Source organism: Protopterus annectens, chromosome 16.part0 (genome assembly GCF_019279795.1).
Source record: "Protopterus annectens isolate FY-2018-M chromosome 16.part0, PAN1.0, whole genome shotgun sequence".
NCBI lineage: Eukaryota > Metazoa > Chordata > Ceratodontiformes > Protopteridae > Protopterus > Protopterus annectens.
The window spans coordinates 650,812,918-650,838,406 of NC_056750.1; the positions used below are offsets into that span (position 1 = coordinate 650,812,918).

Below are 25,489 nucleotides of genomic sequence, written 5' to 3' on the forward strand. Positions count from 1 at the left end.
AAATATTGAACAAATCTGTTTGTTCCCATTTAAATCATTATAGTCCACTGAGTGCTATTAAATTAAGATCCTAGAGATACCCACTCTAAGTGGCACATATGAATGAATATATCTTCATTCATACACTAATATTCATTTTTTCATAGCTCATGTTTAGCATGGTAAACACATGACAGCAGTTTTAAAGAGGTAAAGCATGTCTCCTCTTGTACTCTAAAGCTGGCAACAGCCCTGCAAAGTTCTCTAATCATGCCATTAGCTGACCCTCAGTAACCCACTTCTGTACCCAGCACAATGTCATCATAATATGTAACTGCAATCCTTACACTGCTAGGACAGTTAATAAGGGCTCTGTTTATCAGCAGCAAAGATATGCCTTAGAGGTCAACATTCATTTTCAAAGATTAATGTAGAAGATCCTTTTCAATCAGAGGAGGTGAAGGCCAGTACAGAAGTTGTACACTATTTCATAGATTGTTACTAAACTAACAACCCTTTCTAAGCCTAGCCAAGTTTTACTGAAAGAAAATTGATGCCTTGTAACCAGAAAGGACATTTAGGGCCAGGCATTTATAAGCTACCTTTGTCCATAAGGGACATGGGTGCCAGGCCCAGTGTAAATTTCCTATTCCCCATCCAGTAGTCTAGGTTGCACTCACACTGGGTAATAGACAAACTTGCTTAACATGGATGGGAAGCCTGTTCATTACAAGGGTCAGTCTCTGGGACACAAATCTGTCTCTTCAACATGCTCTGTTTAAATTCAGACAAAATTCAGGTCCCTAGACCTTATATTTCTGGTAGTCTTTGGCTTAAGAATATGCAGGAAATTCATATGTGTGGATTGTGCAAATGCCTTGTAAGTCAGGCATAGATCAACCCTCACCAATCTAAAAAAGACTGAGTAGAGGAAAAGGGCTTTAATTCATTCCCTCCAAGTGAGCTCTAGAAGTTTGCACTGTTAACTCCAATGAGCAGAGCCTAAGCCTTTTGATAGAATCAAATAATGTCCTTGTGATGCCCCACCACTGGACCAGTAATAAAGGAGCCTCAATCCTCATCACAGGCAACAGTGGGGGACGTTCACTAGGAGGATAGCAAGTGCACATACAGTATTTACAGATACAGCTCTCTCCACAAAGTGCAATTTCCCTTAAGAGCACACAGAGACCCAGTAAGACCCCCTCCCCACTGGCACACCTATAGAGTTGATATCTTAACTGAGTGAATGCAAAAACACACACCAGTCCAAAACCAAAATCATAAAAAACATGAAACACAGTGGAATAAAATGAACGAGTTTACAGGTCCTTCCAGTACCTCGGCTTATGCCTTCAAAAGGAATAACAATTTCACCTTATGGCTTTACTTTTATACAATTCCTTAATTGAATTCAATTAGAATTATGCCCATCAACAAGTCTAATTAAAGTGACAACTCTTCCCCCAAAAAAATGCCACATTGAATACAAGATTATTCCATGCACTTCTAACAATTGTAATTAAATTACATTTAAATTTATTTCATGATTTAACCCGCTTGGCTGTAAGGTTCCAAAATTAATTATTAATTTTGTTTCCAATGCCAATAATTTTCCTATGAATTCTTCACCTTGACAAAAGTGGGGACTTGGCCAGCACACTAAAGAACAGGTTACTATCGGAATTGTCATGAACACTGTAAAAATGATGTGCTACTGGGCTCTGTAACCTATTAGTTCAGATATCCCCCAAGTGTTCCACAATGCATTTTTTTACCTTTCTCCTAGTCTGTCCCACGTACCATTTGATGGGTCAACAACTAGATCCAATAATGTAGACCACCCCACAAGAATCACACCGAAATTCAACTTGCGCCCTATAAGTTCTACCATTGATGTTGACCCCATCAAGGTTTCTGATATTACTGCAAATTTTACATCTACCACATGGGAAACTTCCCTTCCAAGTAGCAAACCTCAGTACCTTTCTCTTACTGAGAAGTTCCTTTAAAGTCAAAAGCCTACTGTAATGGTGACCCTTTTGGGGAACAAACTATCATCACTGGTAATAATGGGCCAAAATCTATCCACCAACCCTTTTAGTACTTCAGAAAAAGGTGAATACCTGTTCACAAAAAAAAATCTATCATCATTATCCCTTGTACTGGTATTCATACTACATCTGCCAAATCCCATGTAACCCTGTTCCCTGTGTGCTGTGCCAATCCCTCCCACTTTATTTCTGACTTTACTTTGCACTTTATTCAGAGCATCTTCTAAATATCCCCTGCTGGCTAACTTTAGCCTGATCTTGCTGAATTCATCACGCAGCTTGGATTTGTCATATGTGTTTAGTGGCAATTCACAAATATTCTCCTTGAGGTAAAGATGCCAACAAATGGGTGGCATGCATACTACTTGCCCTTAAGAAATTGTTTACTGCTTTCTCCCTGATGAATGGTCTACACTGTACCCTACAATCCTCCCCCACAAAAAAATGCAGGGTCCAAGTGTTGCATAATCGCCCTGTGTATGAAAAGTAAATTCAAGTCCAAGCTAATACTTTTCTAAATCCACCATAAAATCTTGGAATTCCCCCATATTTCCTCTGCATACAAAGATCAAATCATCTATGACTCTTTTATAAACAATTACTGTCTGACAAAAGAATTCTGTATTATAAATGTAAGAGTTTTCAAAATAATTCATAAAAATGATACCATAAGCATGGGCATAAGATGCCCCCATTGCTGTTCCCTCCCTCTGCAGATAATACCTATTTTTGAATTCAAAGCAATTATGCGTTAATGAGAATTTCAAAAGACAAAGTAAGAAAACTGTACGTGGACCTTCACCCAACATTTTTCTAACTGCTTCCATGCCCCATAAATTCTTAATGCTACTATACAAAGATTTGACGTCAGCACTTGCCCAATAAAAATCCTTTCCCCCATTCCACACCTCCAACCAGGTCGGAGAGCTCTTTACCATTTTTAATATGTGACATGATCCTAATTAAACATCCCTTGAGCTGAGAATCAAGGAAAATGTCCACAGTTTGCAAATATATAAATTTTGGGTATGACTACAAATCTTGCCTCCTTGGGATTCTTGGCATGTAACTTTTTAATGTCTGAAGCAGACAGAAAATCAAATCTTTCCCCTCTCTCAAGCTCTTCTAATAGCTTTGCATTAAATTCACTTATAGGTTTAATGGTCAATTCTTGATAAATAGCATTGTCCCTGAGCAAACTCTCATCCATACCATTGTACTGCCCCTTGAAAGAATCACCCAGTCACCCCCTTTTCAGCTTGGGTGAACACATTATGTTTATTAATTTGTCATAAATACTGCAATGCATCCCACTCACCTTTGTTTAAGTTATATTTTTTATTTAACTTTTTTATTCTGTTATATTCCACCTCAAGCTGTCTACATAAAATATTTTCAAACATGCAAACGCTAGCAGAAGTCCTGGGGGGAAAAAAGTTGCTGCTATGAAGTACATGGGGCACTGCTAATTTTCCATACCCTGTCACAAAGGTCACTCCCACATTGCCACCATCATCAAGCTGATCATCAAATTCACCAGTGTCACAAAATTCATTCTCATAAATAGATAAATTAAGCAAAGAGTCATCAATGTCATTAAAAGTACTGTCAAATTAACTTCTGCTGCCATCTTGAATATCAGCTCTTCCACTACGATTTTTAAAAATACTTTCAAATGCAATTTTTGGCAGAACTGAACAACCTCCAAAGTAAGGTCTGCCAAACTGAGGAAGCACGTAGGGATGGAACTTGACCCCTTTATCTAATAACAACTCAATATTCTCGTTTATAATTTTTAAATTAGAAAAATATCATTGAGCCATTCCATCAGTCACGTACCTCTTATGGGCACAAACATTCAATTCCTCTTTGTGGTTACACGTCACTTTTTCAGTATCTACTCCACTGGAAGTTAATTTTAACTTCTCCTGCTCCTGCTGTCTGTATTGATGGTTCCCTGCCATTTATGACCCCAGCCTGCAGATTGTTGAGGTGTTCCACATTGACTAGATGAACCTGCTGATTCTTCATTTAATTCCTCAAAGGAAATGCTTTTTTTGCTACTAGATGCCATCTCAGTAGATGAAGCAGATATATCCTGCTGATCTCGTGTTCTCTCGGCCTGCTGACCAATAGTTCTTCCCCTCTTCGGTTAGCGTTGCCAAACAAAAATAAGATTGCTTTCGTAGTCGTTGACATCACACTCTAGTTTGCCCTTCTTATGGAGCATAACAACCTCCTCTGCCTTTATGACCCTAGATTTTATATCTTTCATCCTACCCTTTAAGGTCATTTCTGGAGTTACTTCAATCAAACGAGTCTGTAACTCCAAAATTTCATCCCGTACTTTCTCTTGTAACCTGACATTACATCTAATAAGGATCTTAAGCCAACTTTTAGTAAAAAGTTGCCTTAAGGATCTTAAGCCAACTTTTAGTACAGGCTAAGGAGGCAGCATTCCATTCATGTAATAGATCAGCTTCTTCTTCAACAAAATCATATGCGGGCAAACGATTAATTCTTAACTCCCTGGGGGTAATGTCCAAGCGCACATATTTATCCAAAAGTCTAATGTCATAAAAGAGTGTTACCTCCTTGATCAGCAGTTGTTCCAATCTTTCAAAATCCACCTCATAGGCATTTGCCTCTCCCATCGACCACGGATCATCACTGGCAATTCTTTCCTCTCTCTCTCCGTCCAAATATCAGAACAGAAAAGACGTTAACCATCAGCTGCCATGATATATTTTTCCACTGGTTCTAAAAAATCCAATAAATGCAAAAACACACACAAGTCCAAAACCAAAATCAGAAAAAACATGAAACACACTGGAATAAAATGCACGCGTTTACTGGTGCAGCTGGTACCTCGGCTTACGCCTTCAAAAGGAATAACAATTTCACCTCATGGCTTCACTTTTACACAATTCCTTAATTGAATTCAATTAGAATTATGCCCATCAACAAGTCTAATTAAAGTAAAGCCATGAGGTGAAATTATTATTCCTTTTGAAGGCATAAGCCGAGGTACCGGGTGCACCAGTAAACTCGTTCATTTTATTCCAGTGTGTTTTGTGTTTTTTCTGATCTTAACTGAGTGACCAAGACAAGGCCTACCAGCACCCTCTCTGTCCAACCAGTGCTTTGTATCCCTGCCCAAGTACCTGACACACACACACACACACCTGAGAGAGGCTGGCACAAGTTTACTAGCTATGCCCCCTTCTAACCCAGGCTATAAGGTAGTTACCACTGCCACCAGTCAACTCTTTATCGGCTATTTTAAGCCCCTTAACAAAGAGTGTCCAATCTTACTGTGTAATATTAATATTAATACAAATGGTAATTTGACCAAGAACAAGGCTATTAGGAGTGGCCCACACATTATCACCAAATAAATATGCAAGTACTCTCAAAACTTAAATATCTCTACACAGATCATCACAACAAAATGCTTAAATATATCTAATAATACATAATAAAAGGACAAGAAAATACTCAGTATATATCCACAGTGATGGCAGAGTTCAAAACCACAGGAAATATTTAAAACAACATTGCAAGACAGTCTCAAATAAATAAAGGAAAATATCTAAACTAAGCTTCATTATACTTCTGACTGTATATAAGAGAATTACTATACCCTAGAAACTTACTTACAGAGCAAGGCAGATGTTGTGGAGAATGGTTCTTGTCAAGTCCAAGACCAAATACAGAATGCACTGTCTCTCTAAGAGACTTTTTAAATTAATATCTCAAATATTACTGCTGGGATAGCTTGCAGAAAGACATCATTTCTCATCATCTGACTCTATCATAGGTGAAACCCTACTGCTGGAGCTGGCAGTATTTATCATCTACCTGTGAAATACATAGACCTCAGATCTTTGGCAGATGCTGGAAGTAATAAACCAATTACATTCCTCCACATTTCAAGACTAGCAATTATTTCACCTAAAAGACAATAAAGAAAGCTTCCCAGCCCAGACTCGGTGTCTCTAGCCCATTGAAAACTGAAAGATACCATATTTTATTGCGTAGCCATAAGGTAATTTAATTTCAGCTATTTTTCTAAAGTTAACCTCCTGTATTCCAATTTCCAGTATTAAAATGTATGCACTTAAACAGTTACAATAGTGCAAGAACATTTTGGTTACATTTTAAGCACAAGCACTTTATAAAATACATTTTTAATACACAGGTCTGTACAAACCAGTTTGATATACACATGACATGCAGTTCTAATACAGTTGTAACACAAGCATCTTATATAAATCATGTTGATATTCACAAATGACATATAGTTAATTACAAAATTCCAGATATTTATGCTGGCAGTATCCCTCTTTGTCACAGTCATCTCATTTCAAACAAATGTTCATATCTTTGGAACCATAGGTTACTAAAGTGGGAAACTCTTCAGCACAAGATACTTTTATAGTGGTAGTATTCTTAGGGTCTAAGTCTTAACCTGAATTTTATAAATCACAGTAGACGTGGTAACTACTGAGTTTATAATATTCTGTAAACATCTTACAATATTACAGCAACCACTCAAGTTACCTACACACTATCAGCAGCATTTTATTCATCAAGCTGAGAGCTTTCATATGAGGCTAAGCAGTTCTGTCTATACTACTTCGTTCCTGATATATTTAGAAAAACATGACATTTATAACAATACAAATAAATATTATATGAACAATTAATTTATCTTTACCTGCCCTGATAAGAGGTCAGAGATCAATACTGTTGTGTTTGTCATTATGTAAGCTATAAGATGAAATCTTTTAAGACTTTGTATATTAATGCAAATACGCCCATGCAATATTTGATGCCTAGAGGCATCAGTAGAATGTAATTGCAGAAACACCTGGAGGAGTCGCCCAGTTGTAATGAGTTCAAGTACTCTATATAAGGCAGGTCTATTATGCATTGTACTCTTTTTGTAAGGAACCTCTGAGGTTGCTCTAGTTGCTGCATATGATTGGTCAAGTACATACCTAAGGAAGCACTGCACACAATGACTGGTCTGATAAAGGAGAAGTACAGTGGAATAATGACCTCTTTGGACCTAGATGCCATGCCCTTACTTCTTTTAAGTTGTGCAACATAAAAGGATTTCCTCACCACTGTGGCTACATGGTGGTCGAAAGTGAGGTTATTGTCTATGTGTGTACCCAGATCCCTGACCACTGGGTTGACTCTTAGGGGTGTATTCTCAAACATGGTAATTATCTGGGATGATTGAATTCTCAAAGGTGACAGTCATGCATTTCTTAGCATTGATTTTAAGACCATGGCTTTGGCACCATTTGATAGTCAGAGATAGACCTTCTTGAAAAATGCTAGTGTCAGCAGGAGCAGTCGATGAGTACCCCCAGCTTGCAATTATCTACAAACTTAGTCAGCCATAAACTTTCAGCATTTGCTTCCATTTTAAATAAATAGATGCCTAAAAGGAGCGGGCCCAGTACTGAGCTAAAAAGGAGAACATATACCTTTATGAATTATCAAAAATGTTTTATATCAAAACTAAGGTGAAAAAAGTCAGCAATGTATCACAACAAAACAGGCAGTATTAAATTTCTTTACCACACACACACACACACACACGCTGCACTAGGATGCCCATACACACACATACAAGATACCAAGCATACTGGTACCTGAAAATGCATCCACACCATTCCAGGACTGTCTGAACACATCATACAACAACCTATGCCCTGAAAACTGCATACTAATTTCCATAAGAATCTTCTCCCTCTTAGCACTAATGCAAAAGGCTTTAATGTTGCTACCACACAGCAAACATCATCTACTGCAAAATAGCATAAATCTTTGGGACTCCTTAACAAAAATTCACTGAACTGCCATACTGAGATACAGAGTGCCATGGCCATCTTCATATCTTCCAGAAAGTTAATGATTTATACATAAATTACCACATATAGTATATTACAGAATGCACTTCATTTCTCCCCAAGCTGACATATCTGGGCTAGCATAACATACTCATGCCACCTTAAAGTGACTTACTCAGAAGTAAACAATACTGGATACAGTACCTATCTGTCTGGACAATGAAAAAGTCAGAATGACTGGCTGAGCTTCTGTTTACTGAAATCTAAAGTCAGTTCATTACAATTCTAAAAACTGTGAAGGATAACATTTCCCAATCTGCCTCACAGTTGTTTCCCCAATGAGTGTACCTTCGGTATAGCAGCCTGAAAGACAAAGTCTGTCATGTCCGACCCTGTTGAATTGGAGGCTCTCATGGTAATAGAGAGGAGACTATCAGCACGCTGGAAGGAGAATTCGATCATCAAGCCATTCTTGTTAAAGGCAATTAAGGGAGTGATACCTGGAAAATCAAAAGTTACAGAGTTTTAATAAATACAATCATCATGTACAATTGTAAATGGAATCTGAAAGTCTCTAAAAATTAACTGAACACCTTCCTTTTCCCTGGCCATTTACTTGGATAAATCCATTCTGTTATTCAGTTAACTGTTATTCTGGAATGAGTGTCTCCATTTGAACAGTGTCATTTGAGAACCTCTGCAAGGGACAACCATGATTCAGCATAGTAGATGAACTATAATTCTAGGTTTTATGTGTTAGTGCCTCATAGGGTACCCAGATTAAGTAAGTCATGGTGATCATATGACTGCCAGTTCATTTCAGGTTAACATTCAGCGAACAATGGTGACATGACAAGTCCCAAAGATTAACCAATAGAATGTATATGGACAGCTCATTTGTGGACAGTCCCATTCAGCCAGTAGTCACTCAGCAGCCTGTTACACAGTCCGTTATTATCACAGCTTACTGTAGAATGGTTGTGTGCTCATAACAGCCATATATTACAGACTTGTCAGAATATATACATTTGTTTGTTTTTTTTCCTCTTCTATTTGGACTATAGAGAATAAAGTGAAAATGAAAAAAAAGAAACAATATTTATTTTTGAACAGTACAATGCTGCCATATTTCCATCAAATTATTTTATTTACATATATATTCTTAAGCACTTTACATAATGTAAATTAATGACAATCAAAGCCTCTGCCAGTCCAAGTGCACTGCAATTCAAAAAAGTGCTAAAATGAATGAGCAAATAAAAACATATAAAACAATTTACAATTAAGCACTCCAACTCCTTCCTTAGTAACACTGTTCAATAACCATAAAAGAGTCCAAAACATTTTTACTTTCCATGCCACTTAATAAATAACCTCTATATTTAATGGGGGAAAGTGGCATATAAAAGCATAAGTCCACATTCATGGAAGAAAGTTACATAACACGATATAAAAATGCACATCTGGATTTGAAGATGCCTGAAGCTACAGAGGAGGACAGTGATAAAATGTTGAGAATTATCAAAGTTAAAAGTTTACACTTGCCAAATAACTCGCTAGTTCATAACTCAGAAATCAGTGAGATCAAGCATCGTGAGAGCATAGCATAATGATGATGTAATAGAATGACAGAGGAGGAATCACCACTGTAAGGACAGTCTGTGAAAGCCCATCTACAACACTGTGTAGCTGTGCCAGTCGCAGGTCAGTAAGGATGCAAAACCAAGGAGGATACAAACAAGTAAAACAACTGAAGAAAGGCTTCACTGCTTACATTTAAAGAGCATACAACCTCAGACACACTGAAATATTTAGCTGGTGGACTCAAAGACAGACAGACAATGGGATATAAAATAAACTTTCAGCTATAAAAAGGGAGTTATGATATTAATAAGGAACAAACTTTTCCATGAAAAATGGGTTCAGGAACAAGATTCCAAGTTTTAACAGCCCAAAATGTTTGCTTGCATGTCAGTGCACTAGAAGATGGTATCCATGAGCCTTTTACCTTTTCCTATTGGAAATACTCTAACTTAAAAGAACTGCTTAACATCAAGCATAAAAGAGAGTTTAAAACTTAAATTGGAACGTGTAAGTGTAAAGTTTGCAATAGAGTTAGAGATATCTCTGGTACTAACAGTAACGGTGTGAGGTAAACAGTTAAAGATCTATTTAATTGTCAGTCATGTGGGGTAGTTTACATTTTAGGATGTGGTTGTTCCCCGATTAAGTGGTATGTTGGTCAAACTAAGAGAATGACTAAAACTCGTATTTTAGAACACTTGAGGGACATTAGGAATTGTAGGCAGGGTAGCCCCATTGCTGAGCACTTTCATAATATTCATGGGGGAATCTAATGATTCTCTATTTTTCAGCGTGCTTGGTAGACCATCATTTTCTAGGGGAGGGAACTATGCTTCCCAGTTGTTGAATTTACAAAGCAGGTTTATTTTGAATTTTGGCAGTCTTGCACCTAGAGGCTTGAATCTGGACAGCAATTTAAAAAATTAATTAATGTTTATAGTTTCATTTGCATAAAAGTACATATTTTCATACACATATATATATATATATATATATATATATATATATATATATATACATTTCCACTGATGTTCTTTGGTACAGTATATTTTTACATTTTCTAATTATTTAACTGATTGTAATTATCTTAGAAGTATAATTATGCTGCTGGGCGTTGAGTAATTTATTCCTCTGAAGGCTTTTGGCTGAGGTAACAGAACACATTAAAATATTTCTGCAGTTCTACAGCTCCTGTTTGTTCTTTAATAGTGTTTCTTCATTCTGGTTTTTGTTATATATTTGAATGCATCACTCAGAGTCTGTACAACTATTTGATGGTCGAGCATCCTGTTATTCCCAAGATCTTTGGAATTCCAAAGGTTCACTCCTCTATGGTTGATCCACCGTTACGTCCAATTGCGTTGGCCCGTGGTTCGATTACAGAACCTCTTGCTAAATTCATTGATTATAAACTTAAAAAGTTATTGTCTCCTTTTTTTTCACATTGTTAAGGACTCATGGGATCTTATTAATAAGTTAAGAGGTGTGGATCCTAATGGTTCTTTTTTTGTTTGCAACGTGACATCAAAAGTTTGTTCACTGTTATCCCACATGATGTGGGTTTGGACTGGTTTGGTCAAGTAAATTTCGTGGAATGGACTCTGAGGGGGGTGCATCTGGTTACTGAACTGATGGAAATAGTTCTTTGTAACAATTTTTTAACCTTTGCCAGTGAGTTTTACAAACAAATATCAGGCATCGCCATAGGTGCAGCTTGCGCCCCCTTGTTTGCCAATATCGTCCTGCTATGTTGGGAGTTGGATTTTGTTTTCAAATGCCCTGAGTACAAGAAATGCAGGGGTTATTTTAGATACCTCAATGACTTGTTATCATATGGAATGACTCCCGAGATGACTTCATCCATTTCGTTGAAGTTTTGGCAGCAAGTACCTCATTTCTCGAGTTTACACTCACTATCGGGGAATGACAGAATTCACTATTTGGACATAGAAATTACAAAATTGTCCAGTGATGGTTTTGGGACACATATCTATTGGAAACCTACATTTTGTAATGCCTTCCTTTCTTTTGACAGTTGCCAACCCTTTCATCAAAAGAAAGGGGTGGTCAAGAGCCAATTTATTAGAATCTCAAAGCTTACATCTGATGACAGTGTTTGCTTGAAGCAATTTGATGTCCTCAAGGGCATGTTCCTCAACAGAGGGTATCCTCAGGGCTTACTGAACCAATTACAGGATGAGACCTGGGCACATAGGAAGGAAGTACAGTTGTGTACACTTACCATAAATGTAGATGTTCGAATGTATTCACTGTTGCAGTCATTACATTTGGGTAATCTGCTGGCAGGTTGCCCACAGTCGGCCTGATTAACAAAGTCTTGGGTACTGCGTCAGTTGCTGTCCCTTCTTCCATGATGGCAGGTCGTCAGGGGTATAAAACATGCAGCCAACACCATTTTCATCAGTTTTTCTTGCCCCAGATGTCAGGTGCCCCTCAAATGGGGAGTAATATATATATATATATATATATATATATATATATATATATATATATATATATATATATATATATATATATATATATATATATATATATATATATATATATACATGTAAATTACAATACAAAAAATATACCTCAAAATAAAAGCAAATACAATAAAAAGGCTTTTGAGCATAGTAACAGAAAGAAGAGGTATAAAAAGAGAAAAGTAGGGGGCTGGCGGGTGGGTAACCAGGACTGCAATAGTGAATACACTTGAACATCTACATTTATGGTACGTGTACTGTACTATGTTCTTCGTGTTTCACTGTTGCAGTCATTACATTTGGGTAGAATCCCAAAGCTATGGTTGGGAGGATGGAATTATACAGCATTAGGAGCAGCTATAAGGCCCTGCAGGACAGTAGTGGCAAAGCCTGCTCTGAATTTAGAGAAGAGAGGTAAATGGTAATGCTTGGTGAACATGTGAACTGAGCTCCAGGTAGCAGCTTCTAGAATGTCTCTGGTAGGAACCCCTCTGAGAAAGGTTGCAGAAGTAGATGCAGCCCTGGTGGAATGGGATCTGATCCCCTTGGGGACAGGTTTACCATGATGCATGTAGCAGAAACAAATACAATGGCTTATCCATTTTGAAATTGTCTGCTTTGAGATAGCCTTTCCCTCTGTCCCTGCAGCAAATGCCACCAGTAGTTGTTCAGATTTTCTTAGAGATTTTGTCCTGTTCAAGTAGAATCTTAGTTGTCTGTGTACATCCAATAAATGCAGAATCCACTCCCCCTTGTATTGTGGATTTGGGAAAAAAGGTGGCAGATGAATGGTCTGATTAAGAGCCACACTAGATACCACTTTAGGCATTAAGGATGGACTGGTCCTGAGCGCTACCCTGTCCACGTAGAAAATAATAAAAGGCTCCACTGCCATGAGAGCCTGTAGTTCAGAGATCCTTCTAGCTGAAGTGACTGCTAAAAGAAAAACTGTCTTCCAAGAGAAAAATTTTATGTCTGCAGTAGCAGCTGGCTCAAAAGGAGGCAGGGTGAGTCTTTCCAACACAAAAGTGAGGTCCCATGCAGGAGTTGGTGCTCTCCTGGGAGGTCTTAAATTTTTGGCCCCTCTGAGATACTGCTTTAGCAGGGGATGAGAAAAGAGGGGAGGCTCTGTGTTGTAATGAGCTGAAATGGCAGAGGCATGGATTTTTATGGAAGAGAAAGATAAGCCCTTGTGAAGCATCTCAGTTAAATATTGCAGAATCTGAGGAATATTGGGCATTTCTGTGCTTATTCCTTGTGCCTGATTCCAGGCACATAATCTTTTCCATTTATCAGCATAAGATTTTCTAGTACTAGGCCTTCTAGCCTCCAAAATGACATCCATCACAGGTTTGCTGAGAGATGTAACTGATGAAATTAGTTGATTAGCCATGCTGCAAGATTCAGAGTTTGGAGCTGAGTGTGTAGAATTTGAAAGTTCTGCTGAGACAGGAGATAAGATGTCTGAGGCAGGTACCATGGAGGAAGGTGTGACATATTGCGCAGGAGCGGGTACCAGCATTGGCGAGGCCAGTCTGGAGCAATCAGAATCATTTTTGGTTTTTCCTGTCTGACTTTTAGTAATACCTTGGAGAGCAAAGGCAGAGGGGGAAAAGCATAGACTGATAGATTTTTCCAGCTGAATGATAGAGCATCCACTTTTCAAGCTTTTTTGTGATGGACTCTTGTGCAGAATTTGTCCAACTCATAGTTTTGGGGTGAGGCAAAAAGATCTATGTCTGGGCTCCCCCATTTGCGTGTCAACATGCTGAAGATTTGTGGATCCAGTTTCCATTCATGTGGGTCCATAAGATTTCTGCTTAGTTTGTCTGCCAGAGTATTTTGCTTTCCTGGCAGGAATTGAGCTTGTAGATGTATTTGGTAAGTCAAGGCTGTGTTCCACAAAGCCATGGATAGTCTGCAAAGGGGGTAGGAATAGGTACCCCCCTGCTTGTTTATGTACCATATGACTGTGGTGTTGTCCGTCTTTATCAGTAGTTGTCCTGGATGAAGAAAGTCCTTGAAAGATGTCAGAGCATTCTGTACAGCTAGCATCTTTTTCTGGTTGATATGCAGGTGCATTTTATTTGGGCTCCATTCGCCCTGAATGCATCTCCCTGCCATATGCACCCCCCAAACATAGTCTGATGCATCTGTAGTCAGGGTTTGGGTGGCAGGGGATGGAATGAATGACAGTCCCTTGTTTTGGTGACAGGCCTCTGCCCACCATAGGAACTCTTGCTGCAGGCAAGGAATGATAGGAATCATTGTTTCCAGGCTGTGACAATGTTGACTCCATAAGCTTTTTAGGTACCACTGAAGTTTCCTCATATGCAGTCTTGCATATGGAATTAGAAGAATGCAGGGAGCCATGAACCCCAAGGCCTGCAGAATTTGTCTTGCAGATAACTGTGTTTTTGTGGCCACTTGTTTGAAGTAAGTCATCAATTGGATTTGTTTCTCTGGCATGAGGTAAGCCATCTGGGCAGTTGTATTCAAGCTTGCACCCAGGAATGTAATTTTTTGAGAGGGTGCCAGTTGTGATTTCTTTTCATTTATTCTGTACCCTAGGCAAGTTAGAAGACTTTTTACAAACGCCAGATGCTGTAGAAGAGTGTCCTTGTTTTCTGCCTGAATTAGACAATCGTCCAGATAAGGATAAATTTGAATGTTTCTTTGTCTGCAAAATGCAATTACTGGTGCCAGGCACTTTGTGAAGACCCTGAGCACAGTAGATAAGCCAAAAGGCAGTGCAGAGAACTGGTAATGCAAATAGCCTGCTTTGAAGAGTAGGTATCTTCTGCAAGATTCCCTGATTGGGATATGCAGGTAAGCCTCTTTTAAGTCTAGAGTTACCAACCAGGCATCCTTGCCTAGCATAGGCAGTAACTGTTGTAGAGTCAGCATCTTGAATTTTGGAATGTTCAGGAAAGTATTTAGAATGGATAAGTCCAGAATTTGATGCCATGATTTGTCTTTTCTAGGTACCAGGAAAAGTCTTGAATAAAAACCTTGTCCCTTTTCCTTGTCTGGTACTGGTTGAATAGCCCCCATATTCATGAGGGACATAACTTGTTTCTGGGCCTCTGCCCACTGATTTGAAGACAGATCTGGCCATCCATTTGGAATTGGTAACGTGTGGAAATGAAATCTGTATCCCTGGGATACTATATTTAAAACCCACTTGGCCTGGGTAATTAGATGCCAATTTTGTGCATGAAGTGCTAGTTTCCCCCCAAAGGGGCTGCCAAAAGATAAGTGCTTGCAAGTGGCAGGGGAAAGTCACTGAGACTGTTTACTGTAGGGAGGTGCCTTGCTACTTCCAGATTTGGAGATGGAGGCACCCCATTGTTTTGTTCTGCAAGTTCCTTGTGACTGAAACCTGGAGTTTTTGGAGTGTCTGGGTTTGACCTGAGCGGCTCTGGTGGGTACTGGAAAGGACCAGTTCTTGGTGGGCCAGTGCCTACTGAACCTGGGTGGCTGCACTTGTAGGAAATCTTTTACAGTTTGCATAGATTTAGCTTTGTCTTCCATCTTTTTCAAAACTTCTTCTGCCTTATTACCAAACAGACTGTCCTGTTGTAAAGCAGCATCCAACAATTTTGCTTTAACATGATCAGGCAGATTTTGCTCCTTGAGCCAAGCATGCCTTCTTATCACAGATCCAGTTACAGCGGCCCTGCAGGAGGCCTCCAAGGAATCAAAACCACTTTGCAAAGTATGCTTTCCAACTTGTTCAGCTGAATGCAATAAATCCTGTAAATCTTTATTTTCCACACAGTCAAAAATCAACATCATTTTCATTTAAATAATCCCATGACATGCTGCTGATATTTAAGCATATGGAATTGACAATTTAAAGCCCTGATTGCCAGGGTTGCAGACGTGTAAACCTTCTTACCCCATCTATCCAGCGCCCTGCAGTCTCTATCAGAAGGGGTAGGATTTTTAGCAGTAGAAGCCTTAACACCCTTGGGACCCGGAGAAATTGTTTCAGGATCAGCAGTAGGGTTTTTAAAAAGGAATTTGTGGGAGTCAGGAACCCTGTAATATCTGTCTGGCTTACTAGGAGCCGGAGGCAGGGAATCAGGAGCCATGCTGTGTTCTGAGAAAACATCATCAACAATGTCTAAAACAGGAGTTATAGCCAAAGGCCTATGCTGAGGAAGAAGAAGGAAATCCCTAAGCCTCTTTGGATTCTGAGAAATCCTGACTTTCCCAATGAAAATGTTCCCTTAAGGTATGCAAAGTTTCTCCAAAAGAAAAATCCTCAGGAGGAGAAGCAGAAGGGATGGATTGTTCTGTATCAGAGTCCTCATAAGATGGAATAGATAATTCCTGATCAGAAGAGGAATCAGAATAAATGGAAACTTGATCTGAAGATTCATAATCAGTGCCTTGCCTATGCCTCTTAGCAGGAGGGGGTTGGGAACCCTTGATCAAGGTAATTAAATCCTCAGCCATTTTGAGCATTTGTTTTTTAGGCATAGAGGCCTGTGCACGTGGCCCATGTGTCGGTTTTTTAGACATAGAAGTTGGTTTTGGCCTTGTTTTTGAAGATGGCATTGGTTTAATATACAAATCTTTAGGCCTGAAAACACCCTCAGAACCGGTGCCTGCTCAGCAGCTCTGGACGCATCTAAGGTAGAAACATCCACGGGTTCAATACTTAAAGAGTCTCGCGGCATACCGGATTCTGAATGGGTCTCAGCAGAGGCCTGCGAATCAAAAGTAGCGGGTATCAGGGGCTGCAAAAGCACCTCACTGAGTACTGGCGACTGGCTTAGGAGAAGCTTCACTGTCGGTTTTGGACCTCGACGGTCTGTCTCTGTCTTTTTCTTTGCGTTTTTTTGTGAATTCCGATAGTCAGATTGCTAACCGACGACATTTCTGGATAGTTAAATCTTGAGCCAAAATATTTAGATGCAAAAATATACCAACGCTTAAAAGTTTCCCCAACGAGGTACTTAGCTTTAGGTTGAAGACTTCAGTTCTGAAACTTGAAAACTAAAATTTCAGGAGTCGGCCGACTGGCACTTGCGAACTGCTTCTGCTTCGGGCACCGCGCGGTAAGAAAGACTGATGAAAATGTCATCAGCTGCATGTTTTATACCCCTGATGACCTGACATCATGGAAGAAGGGACAGCAACCGACACAAAACCCAAGACTTTGTTAATCAGGCCAACTGAGGGCAACCTGCCAGCAGATTACCCAAATGCAATGACTGCAACAGTGAAACATGAAGAACATCCGCTATTCCCCGCTTATCCATTCTGGGCTTGTGCAATTTGAGGAAAATACAAGCACACCTGAGAACAAGCACAACATGATTTTGCACTACTCTTTGGTTGCTGGTCACATCCAGAAAAGTATACGTAGGAATTACTACTTGCTTTCGAGTAATGTGGACATCAATAGGCACTTTGCGCCTGCCCCGACATTTACTTTTAAGAACAAAAGGAATATGAAGTCCTGACTAAAAATCCATGTGGTCGACAGGGATGGACCACCTGTCACCAGGAAATGTGGGCACTGTAGTTAATGCTCTTTTATATGTACATCACCTGGGGATGTGTGGCTGCCTAGATTGACTAGTATTGGCCACGGTGGGTAAATACAACTGTGATTCTGAAAGGGTTGCTTACCTCGCTATGTGTGACACCTGCATGGCTTTTTATATCGGCAAGACTGTTAATTCCCTAAACAAAAGGATATACCAACATGACTACAGTACTAGAAAGAAAGACAACAAAAGTGCTTTGGCAAGACATGCTGGATTTAAGCACTTTAAATTCTTAGTATTAGAACAGATTAAAGTTGGGGCATTTCCTGGTGACTGGCAGAATTATTTACTGCAGAGGGAAATGTTTTGGCAGCTACATGTTTATGCCACTAGTTTCCTGGGTCTGAATGATACTATTTCTATTTTTAGTGAACTCAAAAGAAGAGTCAGTATGTGTTAAATGTTTAAATGACCTGTTGTTTTATGGTGGCTTACTGTTTTTTAACATAATAATTTACAGTTTTTTGTTGCACTGTTTCTTTGCTATTTACTTTTTTATTTTTTTATTTAAGGATGTGGTTCAATTTAAATTGTGGAGGGGTATGGTACAAATGGTGCGTATTTTAAATATAAATGGATGGCTGTAACACTGTTCTTAGTTCTGATAATGTCACTTTGTAACGAAAGCCCTTAACCAATAGTTTATTTTGTGCTGAAATTAATAAAGCAACTGAGTGCTACTTTGACTTGGTCAACATTTTTTTGGTTTGTTTTTAGTATGTTTTCACGTTCATTTCTAATTTTGTTTGTTGATACTGTTTCAGGTTTATTAAAACTGAATGCTTCTACAATGACATTTCAGATGAGAGACTCAAAGCTTACCAAATTGCTTCTGAGTTTGTTGGGAGGCAACAATCTAGTGATTGCTGAAAGTTGATCTAAAACAATGAGATATATCTCGGAGACAGCGAATGCTGAAGCTTCAAGTAACTTAACACAGAATGATAAACATCTCATCTGTGTTGGTCAAGTATTGGTTACAATCTTTTTAGGAACTCTAATAGCCATCTCAAAAACAGAGATCCCTCTGCAGCAATACTCTGATCAGGATTAGAAAAACAAATGCCGGGATAAAACTGTTTGTGACTTTAAGGTTATTAAAGACAAATAAGTCATTTCAAGATTCAGAAGTCACATATTATATGTAAGCCAAACAAGTATACTGTGGTTCACCCCCGAAACCATAAATAACACTGTAACCACAAGCTGATCATGAATGCTACATGTAAAACCAGACTTACATGACATAACAGTAAACTAATTGGGAACACTGAGTCAGAATTTATAGTGCAGTCATAAAGAATCAGAAAATACAGACGTTAATTTCAGACTCGGAGTATATGATGCAGCTGTAAATTAATTAGGAAAGTACAGTTGAGCAAAAACATACCACAGCAGTAGATGTCCTACTTTTCACAGTTGCAGTATTCCTTAGTAAAGAAATATCCTATCGAGGACTGCCAGCAAACTGCAGCTTTAGGCCCTTCCAGGTACCATACATAGATGTATGTCGTATGTCCAGTATGTATGGTACTTAAGTGATGTACAAGTGCCTAATCCTCAGGACTGAATTGACTCAGGAGAACCAGAGCAACCCAAGAGAAACAGAAAAGAAAGGAATTGGACATGTACATCCAGAAATGGGAGACAGGACGACCCCTCAGCCAGAGGGAAATAAAACAGAATAAGGGGAAAATGAAGGCGGGACAGAATGCTGCAACAATGACAAGCAGGACATCTACCATTATGGCGTGTTCTTATATAACTGTACTATGGGGTTGGGAGGGTGGCCTAATGGTTAAGGTGTTTGCCTTACAAACACAACATACAGGGCTTGAATCTCACAGGGGATAATTGGCTAGGCTTAAAATGTCTCGCAAGGGCAGTTAGCCTAGTACTAATCTATGAACCTATCTCCTTCCTTATCACTGTTGCAGTATCCCTTACTAAAGGCAGAGCACTGGAGCTACTGTAAAAGATGGGAGGAGGAGGAAGAAGGAACTCAAGAACTTCCCAAAAAAACATGAAAGATGGACCTAGCAAATCTAACTATGGCCTTAAAAACTTCATTTAACTTGCAATGTACGAACAGAAGTCCAAGTAGCAGATTCCAAAATGGATCTAGAACCCAGGCCCTTAAAAAACACCAGAAGAGGCTACTGTCATAGTAGAATGAGCATGAGCTGAAGAAGAAAGCTACTTACATTAAAAGAATAACAAAAGGAAATGGCTTTAGGAATCCAAGAGGAGGAGGTTTGCTTACAGACAGATAAAGCCAATTTCTTGGCACAAAAGGAAGTAAAAAAAATCATGCACAGATTTCCTTACATCTTTAATCTTATCCAAATAATATCTGAGCTGTATAAGTCATTGATCACCTTGGGTACTAAAGAAGGATTAGTGTGAAAAGAAACTCCATCTTCGTGAAAAAAAACAGAAAAGAGGGAACTGCCATGACAGCCTGAATTCTTCACAGAAGAAAGAGCCACCAATAAAACAGTCTTCCAAGTACAAAAAGGATGCTGAATTAACTTTTCCAATAAAAACGTAAGGTCTCAAGAAAGTGGTAAGTGTTTTTATGGGGGCCTAATATGGACGTCTTTCAAAAATTGCTTAATGTCAAACCTAGAGAAAAATAACAGAACCTAAGGCAGACAAGCAGAAATGGCTGACAAATAAGCATTAACATATGAGAATACCAGATCAAACTTGAGCAAGTCACACAAATAAGAAAGAAAAGTAGGAATACCCACAAAAGAGGGCCCTGCTCATGCTTGTGATACCAAACAGAAAGTCTTTTTCACTTAGCAACACAGGATTTTCTAGTAGTAGATTGTATGGCCTCCTCCAAAACTGAAGCAAGTCCTCAGAAAACTGGTGATGAAAAGGAATCAAAACTCTGTAATCCAAAGTGTCAAATGGATGGTGAGCAGATGAGGGTGAATGAGAGCCCTTGTCCTGCATGAGGAGATTCATCCTGTCAGGTAACCTGTGATGATTGCCCCAGGCCAGATGAAACAGAAGGGGGAACCAATGCTGTATGGGCCAAAAGGAAGTCATCAACAAGATTTTGGGCTTATCCAACATGATCTTGTATATGCCCTTGGGCAGCACACGAATAAGGTATAAGCATACAGGAAACTCCTCTGCCAAGAAAAATGCATGGCAGCCACTTTCCAACTCAGAGGATGCGGCACTCTGGAAGAGAATCTGGGAAGTTGCCTGTTCAGAGAGGAGAAAAAAAGATCCACTTGAGCAGTACCCCACTGATAGATAATGTCCAGGAAGACCACCTTGTGAAGTATCCATTTGTGAGGATCCGCCCTAGACTTGCTCAATTTGTCTGCCACTAGGTTGGTCTCTGAAGGAGTGTAAGCCTGAAGGAGCAGATGACAGCTGATAGCAAACTCCTAAATGAGAATATATAGTCTGCAATGAAGGTATAGCTTTTTATCCCCCTTGCTTGTTTATGCACCACATGACAGTGGTTGTAAAAACCTTGAGATGACCCAGAACCAAGAGGGAATGCAGAGTTTAAAGAGCTAACAGCAGAGCTTCATCTTTCAATGTTGATATAAGTCCTCCACCTGCTGCGGAGACCAGTCTCCCATGACCCTGGCATTGTTAGAAGAAGCCCCCCAACCCAAATCTCAAGCATCTATAAACAGCTCCTGGGGGAGTTGAAAAGGTAATCCTGGCTTCAGACATATCTGATGAATCCACAATACAAACTACTGTTTGAGACAAGGCAACAAAGGGATGGGAAGTTCCAAAGGAAAACAATATTGAAGCCAAACTGTCTTTAGACACTGTTAAAGTTTCCTCATGTGGACTCTGGCAAAAAGAACCATAGGAGTGGTAGAAGCCATGTAACCTAGATCTCGCAGAAACTCTCTTGCAGATACCACTTGTAAAGGAAGAAGAGACTGAAAAAAGTTGTCAAGAAAGTAACCTTGGGAGGAGGAAGAAAAACCAGCATAGTAAGGGTTTGAATCCTGCAGCCCAGGAAAACCTGATCCTGAGATAGGGTCAAAACAGAATTTTTGAGATTGAGGGTCAACCCTACACAGCAAAGGAAAAGCATGCTAAATTTGAGCTGCTGTAGAAGAATCTGCAGTGAAGGGGATTGAACTAGAAGGTCATTTAGACAGGGAAAAATCTGGATGCCATGGATTCTGTAGCAGGCTGTGACAAGAAATAGACAGTTGGTAAAGACCATTGGTGCTGCAGAAAGACCAAAATGCAAAGCAGAGAAATGATAATGTGAGGAAGAAACAGAGAATAGTAAAAACATCCTGAAGAGAGAGAGTGAATAGGAAAGGATTCATGTCAATAGACTAATTGTAGCTAATCGACCACAAACGCAGTGAAAAAGTTTAGCAAAAATCACTTTCAGCAAATATGGTTTTTGATTTCTTTTGCAGGGGGGAAAGCCCCCCCCCCCCCAACGCCACAATCCTCAAACTTAAATAAACCTACACAGAGATTGCACTACTGTGGAGGAAAGAGAATCCTCCACTATCACCAAACGTGCTTTTGGCTAACCCTTTTGGACAACTTGCACTTGACAGAACAACCTTCACCAGAATGACATGTTCCAAATAGGAATGTGAAGATAAGCATCTTTCAGGTCCAGAGAGACTAGGTAGGCTTGAGGAAGCAACAAGGTTAATACGGACTGGAGAGTCAACAGTTTGAAAGAGGGGACATTCAGAAAGGTGTCACAAAAGGAGAGCTTCAAAATGTGTCTCCATGAGCCCTCCTTCCTTACCAAGAACATTCTGGAATACAATCCTGTGACTCTATGGGAGGGAGAAACAGCATATATACTCCCGAGCTAAATGGCTGAAGAATAGGAGGAAAGTGAGGCAGTTGGTAATATGGAGGTTGAGAAATCCATGGAAAGGGAGGTACGAGTTTCTATACCATGAAAAAAACATTTTTGAAATACGAAAAGGACCAAGGAATCTGTGGTGATCAGCTACAGAATGAGATAAGACAGAGTCATCCTAAGGGAAAGAGGAATCTGGCTGAGGGATAGTGAAGAATAACTGTCAAACAGAAGCAGACTTGTCAAGAAAAGGGGGCCTCTTACCTCTGGAATCCTGAGCAGGCATATCAAGAAATATCCTTTTAGGAAATCCCTTGCCCCTTAATGGAGGTTTCTACTGTCTATGAACAAATGAAGACTTAGAAGGATAATTCCTTTTAAATTTAAGGACTGGGAAAGAAAAAATGTGTTTCAGGTTTTGCAATGCCTTCCCTTTACCCTGCAAACTTTTAAAATTCTCTGCAGTAGCAGATCCAAACAGATTCTGAGTGTCCAAGTGAAAATCCAACAACTTGGCCTTTATATCTTCAGAAAGGCACTGCAACCTAGACTTCCAAGATGGATGCACACTGATCTCAGCTTAACTTCAGCTATCCCAGTGTGAAAAAAGAAACAAAGAGATAAGGGTCATAAACTCTGTAAGTTTTTCTAAAATCATTTAATGGCTATTAAGTACACTATCTGGATGGAGGCCAAGAACAAACTTAGACAGCCTGAAAGAAAATCAAGTAGAAAAGGTGCACTCTATAAGCACTTACACGAGTGCATGGATAGTGCTATCCCACACAGAACCAAGATGCTATCCTCCAAAAAAAGGAAGCCAATCTGGTGGTCCCCTGCCAAAAACAAACTCTACAACAGAATGAAGAAACTGTTTCAAAAGAGAGTAAAATCCCATGAGTGGAGGAGCTCCCTGGTCAGCCTCAGTAAGAAGCTAAGATCCCTTATAAGACCCTCCAAAGCTAGCTATGAAAACAAAATCGCCACTGATTCTAAGGGCAACCACAAAGCATTCTATAGCTATGTCAAGAATCTCAATGGCAACAGCCAGATCTGCTCTTGAGTTACAGTGCAACAGGCATGAAAATTACAGAACCAACTGATATTGTCGACATCCTGGCAGATAGGTTAATTGCTAACTTCCCCCCTCTCACCCACTAAAGGGACCATATCTATACAGGAAGAATGCAGAGTCCCTGTAATCACATCTATGCAGATAAAAGCTGCACTCTCTAAAACCAAAAACACAGCATCCATGGGACCGGACAACATCCCAGGCTGTGTTTTTCACAAGCTTCAGAACAAACTGGTGCCCGATCTAAGCACCATGTTCAATCATAGTCTCATGTCAGGCTTTGTGCCCACCGAATGGCGCACAGCAACAGTTATCCCACTCCACAAAGGGGGAGCTACCACTGATCCTGGGAACCTGGCCTTGCAGACCAGGCTCGTCAGGCTATTAGAGCAATGCCATCAAACGTAACATCATGGAACTCATAAACAAAGACATTGGTAACCTCCAAACTCTGGACCCCATCCAGTTCGGATTTGTGAAAGGCAGATCATGCCTTCAGAACCTGATCGACTTCTTTGAGGCAGTCACCAAAGCCATAGATGAGGGTAAGGTGGTTCATACAACCTATCTTGACCTCGCCAAGGCTTTCAACACCATCCCCCATTCTGGAATTATAGCTAAACTCACTAAACTAGGTATAAATCCCTATGTCTCAAGATGGATTACCAACTGGCTCACTGACAAAATGCACACTATAAAAGTTGCAGACTCCAAATCTGACTTCAAACCAGTGACATGTGGAGTACCACAGGGTTCAGTCCTGGGACATCTCCTGTTTGGTATCTATTTCTCTGAAGTACAGGCTAACACTGAAGGCCTCTGGCTAACGAAGTTCACAGATGACTGCAAACTAGGAGCCATAGTCGAGTCCCCAAATGATGTGGACATCCTACAGAAGGGCCTCACTGAGACAGATGCCTGGTGCCAGAGGCATGGCCTCAAGCTCAATGCCTAAAAGTGCACTGTCATCCCCTTTGGTAAAAACTCTGTACCCATGAACTACCACATAAACAGCAGTCTACTTAATGCCAAATGTGTGATAAGAGACCTTGGGACCCAGGTGGACAGTAGTCTCTCCTTTGATAATTACATCGCAACAGTAGTCAGGAAATCCTTCTATGTGGCACACCTCATCACAAAAGGGTTCTCATCCAGGAAAAAAGAGGTCATTGTTCCCCTCTACTCGGCATTCATTAGACCCATTATAGAGTACAACGCCCCTTTTGGAATGTACCTCACAAGACATCTGCAGCAGCTGGAAAGGCCACAGAAGTACCTCACAAAGAGGATTACTGGCCTCAAACAGATGCCCTACACTGACCATCTCAAAAAACTCCAGCTTTACTCTGTAGCATATCGCCTACTTTGAGGAGATCTCTGCCTAACATATAAAGCTACGTTAAACCCAGAGCTGTTGGACATGCTACAGCTAAAGAAATCCCAATCCCTCCGAGCTACATGCTCTAGGGACCTAAACCTTGTCACCACTATAAACAGGACATGCTGGAGGGATAGGGACTTCCTATACTCTTGAACAAGCTACCCATCTATGTCAAGCAAAGTTCCTCATTAGCACTCTTCAAGAAAAATCTTGATGAGTGGATGGGAAATAGGAAATACACCCCGGCGATCACTTCTGTGGCTCTGCTTGACAGGGGCACAGCAAATTAACTTTCTTGGGTGGCGTAAGCCAGGGAACCTTGTTGGCTAGGCTTACTCAGGCCCTTGGGTTGATAGCCTAGTACCTACCTATGAACCTATAAGAGAAAACACTGACTAGGAAGAATCCTGCGGCTGTTCAGCAAAAATCAGTTCAAGCACAAACTCTGGTACAAGAGATGGCTTCCAGTAATTTACAGGAAGAGACTGCAACTAAAGCCTGGAGTATGGTTGTAAAACAGACCCTGATAAAGCCACCCAAGAAGAGGCATCAGCAGCATCATAGTGGCATTTTATGAAATGGCAGGCTATCTGAGAAGCAGGGCTCAATAAGGTAATGGAAAAAGTCTTAGCTTCAGAGTCAGGCATGTCAGTCAAACTACCACC

General features: G+C 39.9%; 1 protein-coding gene across 1 annotated transcript in view; it reads right to left on the bottom strand.

The window, feature by feature from the left end:
* The window catches only part of LOC122790993 (AP-1 complex subunit gamma-1-like), a 170,393-nt gene that overhangs the window by 22,359 nt on the left and 122,545 nt on the right, over positions 1-25,489 (bottom strand). The window contains exon 6 of the mRNA XM_044058719.1: positions 8,249-8,400. Within this exon, the coding sequence (XP_043914654.1) occupies positions 8,249-8,400 (152 nt within the window). The remainder of the gene's footprint in view (positions 1-8,248; positions 8,401-25,489) is intronic.